Consider the following 10,333-nt stretch of genomic DNA (forward strand, 5'->3'; position numbering starts at 1 on the left):
AGAATAAATTAGTGGTCGCGTGAGATTCGAATTGAGACAACTTTATTTATCAAAAGAAAATACATAACTATTTTAAAAAAAATTAATAGTAAACATAGTTGATGTATGAATGAGAATTAGAAGAAAAACTGCTTGTCCGATACGTATTGGAAGTAATTTTTCGATACGATATTTTTCTTGAATATCGATACGTATCGATATATCGATATATTGATACAGCCCTAGTGTTAACCCATGTTTCATTTATTTTCACTGAGACATTTTGACATTTCTAAAACATAACTGTATAATAATAAACATTGCAAATGAGAAGTTATTTTGGATTTCCTTTGACTATTAAAAGAAGTTCATCCCTGAAGGCTTTGTTGAAGAGTCCATAGATTAGTGGGTTAAAGGCTCCGTTCATGAAGTACGCAGAGTTTGCCATGACCACAACTTTTCTTGTGTTATCAGACAGGTTCTCTTCGATTAGAGGGTCGATTGCGTTAATGCTTTCCACTACTATAGTAGGGATGTAACTCAAAACGTACAAAAGGGCTATCAAACTAAACACAACAGTTGTAGCACTTATCCGGACATCGGATTTGCTTCCGTGCCGCCGGAGTTTGCTTCTAAAGTTTAAAAATTTTACTTTATATTTCAGTTTAATTTTGCTTTCTTCGATACTCATAGACCCGTTAATGACATAGTCCTGTTTAGGCTTTGTATCGGCCTCGTCTCCTAGGTTTTCTATGACTATCTCGTTAGATATGGTTGTTTTAGACACATTATTTTCAGTATAATTGTTGATTGTTAGACTGGACACTGTTTTTGTCAAATCTGGTAACACTTCTTCCTCAGTCTTTTCATCAGAATCTGTGAATCCTTCATTAACTATTCCAGCAGTACATGAATCATTTTCTATCGCGACTTCATCTACTTTTTTTACTGCTAATTCTTTCATTTTATTTTCATTTTCCTCATTTTGTGTGATGCATGTTTGCCTAGTTTTATCTTCACAAATTTCACCAGAACATGAATGATTACAAGTTTTGCTAAACATGGTATTTGTGATACTAAATGGTGGATTCTCTTCTCTTAGATTTGGAACGTGCTCCTTTGTTTGTCTTCTTTGTTTCTGGGAGCAAGAAGATACAGTTTTAATACTGTCTGACAAAGATCCCATTCGAATGTCTTCGCCGACAATTCTATGCTTCCATTTAAGAATTGCAACGAAAATTAAAGCATATAAAACAACAATCATACCGATACAAGCAATGATAAAAATGAAAAGGATGATAAAATAAATTCCCGGATACACAGATCCTTTAAAGTTGTCATCATCCGCACAGTCTTGTCCCGTAATATCCCGATACTTCGTAGTAACAACCTCCGATCCATGAAATAACACCATAGGCCAGCTGACAAGGACCATCACTATCACGGTCCCAATAATTAAGTTCCTCACGCTCCTCATCGAAAGTCTTTTAAATGGTTTACATATTTTATAGTAACGGTCAAACGCTATCCCCACTAAAATGATACTAGCACCTCCATTGGCAAAGACTTCTAGACACCGCACTAGTTTGCAAATTGCAGGGTAGTTGCCACTATACATGGGTAAGCGCTTGTCGAAAACTTCAAAAATTAACATAAAGCAAGTTATTGTGTCAAAAGCAGCTAGACACACAATAAATATATTGGCAGTGGTCCTCTTAAAACGAAATCGGAACACGTATATCACCAGCGAATTTCCAAAAATCCCTACAATAATGGCGACGACGTAGAAGACAACAGTGGGTATGTTTATGTGGTACAGGTGCTCGTTCGCCATCCACAGCAGGTACTCCTGGGAGACAGAGGTGTTCTTGATTGCTTCCACATTCTGTTTTTCACTGGAGTAATCCACGTTTAATGAAATATTCACCATTTTGTCATGTTACATTTCTACACCCGGCCTGCTTGTTGCGTTATCATGTCATTTCCTGGTCTGTTTCATTTCATTGACATTATCAAAATGTTTTTCTCAACGAATTTTTGCGTTACAGTTAACTTTTTAAAATCTTGTTTACCTTTAAAATTAAAAACTTAAATCGCTCATCCAAATAAACGGGCTTAGTATAATGTGCATTTCTGACAGTGAAAAGATTCGATCCGGAATAGGATATAAATGCTGGCTTTTAAAGCAATGAATAACAACAATTGCGTGTCGCCAGCGTGCACTACCTTCGTAAGGAGGCCGATATTACTCCGTGATCACGTATGATGAATGTAAGTAAAAAATGATAAACCACAGTCCGGTACACATTGCTATGCTATTGTCATGGATCACTGGACAGATCAATAGAAGGAAATACTCTCAAATGCTGGAAATTTTATGCATCATAACTTTCAATTTATAACCAATACTAAAAGTAGAAGATTGTTTAGTGATGTAATATGTGTTCTTTTTTTATCGTCAAAAGTGTCAAGTGCTGAAAATTGGCCATGCACTGAAAATGAAAATAATATCAAGAAAATAAGTTTAGAAATTTAGAATGCTTTGTTTCATAATTATAAAAAACAAACAGTATTTAAGTATTCCAAAAACTAAAAAAAAAATCAGCACAAGTCTACAGCCTATTGCAAGTCGTAGCAAAACAAACCCTATAGCACTGTCAACGAAAATAAAGAGGGACAAATTTAAACGTAGTTAAAAGAAAGGTAAAGTAGGATACGTTAAAAGTTCATTTGAGTCCTTTAAATTCAACTTCATTCACTTAAGTGGGTATATCCGGGTAGGTGTAATGGACTAGAACATTTCTCATGCTCTTGATGACGACTTCTATCTTACAGGCGAGTAACCTCACTTCTGCGTTTTATTTGATATTTTTAACCTTAGCTAATGAACAATCAACTCTTAAGTTTTGAATTCTTGATAGTTTGTGCCAATATCTTATTCATGTTCACAATGATCACTTGGTATAAAGTTCTTAGTACTGAATTGAAGTTTTATTCATATATCTAGGCACAGAATTCAAACTTTTGAACAAGTCAAGGAATTCAATAACAAATATAAATCAGCAAATTCAAAGAATTGTTTCCCCCGTTTGGGTATTTTAATGGATGCAATGCAACTGTTTATGGCATATTGGGTCAAATATGATACCCCGATCTTATGTCATTCAAAAGTATTCGGCAACGTTTTTTCTTTAAATTTGGGTCTAACATGTAGATCAACGGTCAAAAATCATAGAAAGCAGGGACACATCTTGTTACAGGTAATGCGTCTGTCAAAAATGAAAGTCCTATTTCTTCTTAATCAAAAGGAATGAGGAAAAAATATCATTTTTGAAAAGAAGGCCAAACTTCAAGTTAGATGTAGCAGGGTTAAAGACATAGTGTATTTAAAAAGGCCATGTCACAGGTAATATGCATACTATATAATACGAAAATCCTATCTTTTCTGTTTTAAAAGTTATCACCAATTTTAAGTCATGTTAAATTTTTCGAAAAGTTGATCAAACTCCAATGTCATGGGGGCAAATATCAAATTATATTTTGAAAGGTCTTGTCACAGGTAACGTACTTGTGAAATTTGAAAGACCTATCTTTTACCAATCAAAAGTTATGTCCAAGGTTAAAGCTTTTGTGACAGACTTACTGACAAGCAAATGAGATTCAATGTCTCCTCTCTTTCGCAAAAGCGGGATACAAAAAAGTGACATCAACAAGAAATGGATTTTGTTATATCTTGGACCATCTTTACTCTGCCCAGTTGTAAAAATTAATTTAATTGATAGATAGAATTGAGATATATGACAGAACAATAGTGCTTTAAGCCCAAAACTTGGAGAGAGATGTACAATATCGAGACTCAGCTGATTACCCAATTTATCCTTCATTATTTTTAAACTTCTTAAAGCTTGTTTTAAATTGTGATACAAGTTCAAGACATTGTTTCTTAAAAGTAAAAAGCATTAATATTTACGATAATATTGAATTTCAATCTTATCCTAAAATAAGAGCTCTTAAAAATATTTGTTTCAATTTTACTTCGACATTTCTTTTGATTTCCATCAAATCATCAATATAAACAACAAACAATTACAAATAGTGAAATAATTTTTAATTGTGTTTTATTTGAATTTGTCTGTCCAAATTAAGATAATCTCATCTCGAAACTGCTTATTAAAAACACTGTATATAAGGGGTTTGAATAAAAGATTCATGAAGTAGGCTGAATAGGCTAGCACCATGAATTGCTGGGCTGTGGTTGACATCTCTTTCAGGTTGAATGGCTGCACTGCATTCATACTCTCTACTACTAGGGTTGGAATATAACATAACACATAGATTACTGTTATCAAGCAGAACGTTATAGTTATAGATCCATCGTTTTCCTTTGCACCACTATTTTGTTTATTCACCAAAGTATTTATGTTTTTAGTTTTTAGTAAAACTGTATCCACTATTTCTTCTTCGTCCACATTTAATGCTAGATGCCTTTGGGACACTTCGTTTGAATTATCCTCGGGTTCAGAAGGTGTGACTTTGGGATGTTCATCACAGTCAGCAATTGAGAACATGAAGGACACGGTCTTCTTGGGTCTATCACTAACCTGGAACTCTTCCTCTGCTTCATATTGACCACTAAGATACGCTATAGCAGATTTATTTAGCATTTTGTTGTTGTCTTCTAACTTATTTTTCAGAATACCCCTTAACGGAATAGGTGTATTTTGTAGTTCTGTCTTATTTTGACTCTCTGGGGTTAAAACATTTTGGCTTCCATTTGTAGATTTATTTTGTTCCCCCAGAACCACGAATCTGGACTGGTGTTTATTTTCGACTGTCCTACGATCAGGTTTCTGTTCGTTAGAATTATTTTCTTTTCCAAAATTTTCAGCCATGTCCGTAAAATTGGACTGTAGTCTCTGTTCAGTATCTGTTCCTGACTGTATTTTTCGAATTAAACTTATGTTTGAAGATCTTTGAAAATGATACGAAGTATTAGAATACCATATAGCCGAATCTTGATTCTCTTCAATAGCTGTGAACTTCCTTTTCAAAAATGTCCAGATAACAAAACAATATAAAGCTAGCAATACAACAATGCAACAAGATATTATAACTAAAATGAAAATGAAATACATTGCAGAATAAAGCGAACCTTTAAATTTATCATCAGCAGCACAATCATTTCCAGTTATTCTAGGATAGTGTGTCACCATCGTTTCCGAACCATGAAATAATAAGGCGGGCCAACTAAAAATCATGGCAGCTACAAAACTTGCAATTAAAATTTTCTTTACTTTTTCAACTGAAATATGCTTGTGAGGTTTGCATATTTTGTAATAACGGTTTAATGCTACACATATAAGTAAGATGATAGAAAACGATTTGATAAAACCTTCTATAAAGCGAACCATTTTGCAAAGAGCTGGATAGTCGCCGCTGTACATCGGAAATCTCAAATCTAAAGTTTCCAATATTAAAAGAAAACACATGATTGTGTCAAAAACTGCCAGACAAGTTACAAATACGTTATCTGTTGACTTCTTAAATCTGATTCCAAACACATATATCACAAGCGAATTTCCGATTAAACCCCAAATGATTGTAATTATATGGATGATCATAGAAGGGCGATTAATCTCATATTGTCTTTCATTAGATATCCATAATAAGTACTCTGCAGACACATTGGAGACAGTGGTACTTCCATCTTCAATGGTGTCAGCTATCGTGATGACCATGGCACTTATACTCCAAGAAAAAATTAGCCATGTTGGGTTCATTGTGATTTCATTCTAGCTCCACTTCCTGACGCGGGTGTCAGAGAACTACTGGTATATGTTAGCTCTGCCTCTTTATAAAAATCTGTAAAGAGAAGGGAGATAATTCATACGTGTAAGGTATCAAGATTTTTCATCTATCTATCTCTATTTTAAAAAAATAATCAATAGAATTAATATAATAAACTTATGATTTAAGGAAATCACAAAGAACAGTAAGCAAGTCAAAGTTTAGTTTTAAGAAGTGAATTCTTATTCACGGAGAGCAGTATCTACTTACTATTACATACATCCAAATAGCTACCAAGTTGAGAATGGGATCCATCTTTAAAATATCGAAGTAGACGTCTGTGCATATTCTGAAATAGAGAATTTTTTCGTAAAAGTAAATTATAAACCTAATATTTCCCCCTCGTATAAAAGTGTGATGACTCATCTCTTGTACGTTACTTATGTTTACTAAAACCTGTTCAGATTTATATACCTAATCCATATCAATGATCTTGTATCTTATATCATAATGTCATATTATGGATGAGTTTTAACAATTTATGTCAAATTAGAAAACAAAAATGAAAGATTTAATATTTTGATCTTGATTGTATGCTTGTACTAAGGGTCTAGACACACGCAAACAAACACAAAAAGAGTAAGAGATATTGAGATGAGAATCATTCATGTGCAGTAGTTAAAACAATCATAATCCAAATTTTACTTGTATAACAGTTTATTTGAAAATGAAAATCAGTTTTATTTTATATCTCAGTTTAAGCTTACCTGCCATGATATCTGTAATTATTTCCTGGTGTTTACCGACAAGGACGTAAACGAAACTCATCCTGGTATACTAAGCTGCTACCTCCATTTTACATTTCCAGGATGTATCGACTAGATTTAGGTTAAAGACATTTACTAGAGATTCATACAGACATATCAATTAAAATCTTTATATTAAAAATGTGACTACTTATTGTTGATACTCATGACACAACAGATCGCAAAGATGCATTGCACCATTGATATTACCTTTTCGCAATAAATAAGTTAAGATAACGGAAATGAAGAAAAGAAAAAAAAATCATTCGAATTCAAAAAATATTTTATATTTTGAACACACGGAAAAATTGTTAATTAAAATAATTATTAATTAATTAATGCAATGCAAAATATGTGATATCTATATATCACATACATGAATATTGATAAATAAACTGATAAATAGCAGCTTGTAGTACAATATAAACATGTATGAAAGTTAATTAAAAGGATACTTTAGATATCGATTCTAATTAACCTTTTGAAGAAAAATAAATGACACCACAATTGTAGCACTAGTTCTACCTGAGATTTTCGAACTCTATTTATGGAAGTTACTATTACATCCACTGTCAGGTATACATTTGGTGCCAGAACATCTGTCGCCCGTGTGCAGGCACCAGATTTGTTCCCAACAGTCCTTAAAATCTCTGCCAGACTTTGTTATATATATATATATATATATATATATATATATATATATATATATATATATATATATATATATATATATATATATATATATACTTTGCGAATATAGAATACATGTATATTTGCCTTTATGCCATTATTACCCCTTTATCCCGCGGATATAGCTCATATGATATCGTTTTCGTATCAAACAGAACAAAGGGTTTTGCGTTAGCGTGATGAAATAAAATAAAGTGTGTAAAACATTGATTGTGAAGTATTAAAAATGGGATAAAAATATCTTATGATTTGTAGTTGGATATGATTTTTATCCAACTCGTTGTATGTTTTTATCCCATCACGAAGGCTCGATGATAAAAAAAAACATATTGGATAAAAATTATATTCAGCTACAAATCATGGGAGATCCTTTATTAATCGCACTACACAACAATTAAATTGCTCAACTTTGTACACTGGCAAGTTGTTGCGTCTCCATCAGTGAAAAATTCTCGAGAAGGACGTTAAACGACATGCATACAAACAAACAAACAAAAACCACCGAAAGAGTCCATGATTGCATATTTATGAACTCTTCAAGGGTAAAAAATGGTTTGTTATTCACCAAATAAGTATCAATATTGAACGAGGAAAGGTATAAAGGAAAAATCATATATTTGTTCAGAAATGTATGAAATTTAATGTGAACACTTATAAATTTGGTACCGTGGAAGGCTCAAAATTCAATTGAATCGAAATTGCTGATATTAGAATCATTTACTTAAATTATTTTGATTATGAATTTATTTCTTAAATAATTCGAATATACAAGTATCACATTATCAAACATAGCTATTAATGTCATGTTCACGTTGTCATTTTATTAGAATGACAATGTTCTTGGTTTCTGCAATATTGTTAAATTATAAAACCAAACTGGTTTATAGAATGCATACAAGTATAGAAAAAAATTAAGCTATCACAATCATGATAAAAATCAAATCAAATATAATTGAACAAAAATATGATCATACACTGGATGTCTATTGCGAACAGAAAATACAATTTACTTTGCTTTCTTTCTTACAATATGTATCACTTCACTTCGAAAGAACTTGTTAAAGAGGCCATATATAATAGGATTGATGGCAATATTTATGAAATAGGCCGAGTTACAGAACACGATAATTTTTCTTACCGACATTGAGAGTTGTTCTTCATTGATAGGACTTAAGGCGTTTATGCTTTCTACAACTATTGTTGGAATATAGCTAAGTATATACACCAATGCTATCAAACTAAACATGACCGTTGTGGAACCGAGTTTAACCTTGACCTTTCCACTCTCTCGACGAATCATGTATCTTGGTTTAGAGAAACTCTCCTTGTTTTCTTCTTTATTTTTTATATGGTTTGAGTTTTGCGGGTTAGCTAGAGTGTGTATAGGAGTTTCCATGTTTTCCGTTTTTCCCCTAGATTCCCTCTCTGCTTTGTGTTCGTTTGAGAGGCTGAAGTTAGATTTGTCTCTATTACTAGAACATAATGTGAAGGCAGATATGCTTTTTGTGAGATCAGAAAACACCTCATTTTCCTTCTTTAACGTGAAGAAATATCTTTTTTTCTTATGATCAGATTTCTTTACGGAATCATGTCTTTTGGCCACATCGTCTTCATCAAAAACAGAATTCTTTTTAGTCGATTGCCCTTTTCTATTGTTTTTCTTTACACACTTGTTTATATGTTTTGAAGAATGAGAAGATGGTCTAGAATTGTTTGAGGTTGATGGAATATTTTCTCCAGTTAAATTACGTTTCCATTTCAAGATATTGATAAACACTAAAAGATACATGATGACGATTTCTGCCATACAAGAGAGAATAATGACGAATAAAGCGAGGAAATAGATCCCGGTGTACACAGATCCTTTAAAGCGATCGTCATCAGCACAGTCTGTTCCTGTTATGGTAGGATAAATAGTTGTAACTGTTTCTGGGCCGTGAAAAACTGCCATGGGCCAACTGAGGACAATCATTGTTATTACTATTCCCAGCATGCTCTTTTTAACTGTTCTTAAGGACAATCTCCGCAGAGGCTTCCAAACTTTGTAGAAGCGATCGAAAGCAATGCCTGCCATAGTAAGACTGGCGCAGCCATTGGCAAACACTTCTAAGCATCGGACTAGTTTGCAAATTTCAGGGAAGTTCCCACTATACATGGGAAAACGTTTATCAAAAACCTCGAAAATTAACAATAGACAGGTTAGAGTATCAAACACAGACAAACTCACAATGTAGGCATGCACAGTCGACTTCTTTAAACGGAATCCAAAAACGTAAATAACGAGAAGATTCCCAAATAATCCAAAAATTATCAACAGTATAAAGATAACCACAGTGGGCTTGTTAATATCGTACAAGCGTTCATTCGCAATCCACAGAATATAATCCTCGGGAATATATGTATAATCAAGGACAGAAGTACTTCTGTTATTTGTCATCTTTTTGTTCTTTTCAAAACTTTTGAAGTTTTCATTTTCTGTTGACTTTCTGGGCTTTTCCACTTATGTTGGAAGAAAAAAATTAAATACAAAATATTACTTCACTTTACTTGAGTGCATATTGTATAGGCAGGTAGTTTAGAAATGCTTTTAACAAAACTATTAAAGGAGCAATATAAATTTTCCAGGTACAAAGGAAACTATGCCAGAAAATTTCGTTGTCTTTAAATATCTACTAAAATATAAACAATTAAACAACATAAATATGCACCATCCTTTCAAACTATTTTTATTTTACAAAATGTGAATTGCCATCTCTTATTTCTAGGTGCCTAGTTTAATATAAATTACATTTTCTCTTTTAAAGTAGTAAGTGAAAACATTTACTAGTTGGCATTTAAAACTTATCGTTGAAGGAAGAAAAACTTCTTTAAATAAGAGAAAACATTTTGTCTTGACATACTATAAAATTTAAATACCCGTTCAATAATTACCTTAGTGTGATGGACGTGAGTTTACACTTAATTCCTACTAAATATAAATGTACAGAGTGGTAAATTATTCTCCTCGTGTCTTCATACAATACATAGATCCTGTTTGATATTTAGTAAATACTGTACTGTTTGACATAATA

At 32.6% G+C, this 10,333-nt stretch overlaps 3 protein-coding genes across 3 annotated transcripts; all 3 read right to left on the reverse strand.

The window, feature by feature from the left end:
* Positions 1–224: 224 nt before the first annotated feature.
* LOC134228620 (muscarinic acetylcholine receptor M2-like) lies at positions 225–2,084 on the reverse strand. The gene has a single exon (XM_062710287.1). The coding sequence runs from the start codon at positions 1,907–1,909 to the stop codon at positions 314–316; it is 1,596 nt and encodes a 531-aa protein (XP_062566271.1). The 5' UTR covers positions 1,910–2,084; the 3' UTR covers positions 225–313.
* A 2,013-nt stretch (positions 2,085–4,097) lies between these two features.
* On the reverse strand, positions 4,098–6,630 carry LOC134228625 (uncharacterized). The gene is made up of 3 exons (XM_062710292.1): positions 6,534–6,630; positions 6,037–6,115; positions 4,098–5,841 (listed from the first exon to the last, which is right to left on the reverse strand). The coding sequence occupies exon 3, from the start codon at positions 5,757–5,759 to the stop codon at positions 4,098–4,100; it is 1,662 nt and encodes a 553-aa protein (XP_062566276.1). The 5' UTR covers positions 5,760–5,841; positions 6,037–6,115; positions 6,534–6,630.
* A 1,614-nt stretch (positions 6,631–8,244) lies between these two features.
* On the reverse strand, positions 8,245–9,848 carry LOC134228621 (octopamine receptor-like). The gene has a single exon (XM_062710288.1). It carries the CDS (start codon positions 9,697–9,699, stop codon positions 8,269–8,271), a length of 1,431 nt encoding a protein of 476 aa, XP_062566272.1. The 5' UTR covers positions 9,700–9,848; the 3' UTR covers positions 8,245–8,268.
* Between the last annotated feature and the right edge of the window lie 485 nt (positions 9,849–10,333).

The sequence above is a fragment of the Saccostrea cucullata genome, unplaced genomic scaffold, assembly GCF_032062105.1.
Source record: "Saccostrea cucullata isolate Sc308-1 unplaced genomic scaffold, CSIRO_AGI_Scuc_v1 ctg547, whole genome shotgun sequence".
Classification (NCBI taxonomy): Eukaryota; Metazoa; Mollusca; class Bivalvia; order Ostreida; family Ostreidae; genus Saccostrea; species Saccostrea cuccullata.

Excerpts from the sequence above, each read along its gene's own strand:
- LOC134228621 (XM_062710288.1), bottom strand. The coding sequence starts at position 9,699 with ATGACAAATAACAGAAGTACTTCTGTCCTTGATTATACATATATTCCC.
- LOC134228620 (XM_062710287.1), bottom strand. The coding sequence starts at position 1,909 with ATGGTGAATATTTCATTAAACGTGGATTACTCCAGTGAAAAACAGAAT.
- LOC134228625 (XM_062710292.1), bottom strand. The coding sequence starts at position 5,759 with ATGAACCCAACATGGCTAATTTTTTCTTGGAGTATAAGTGCCATGGTC.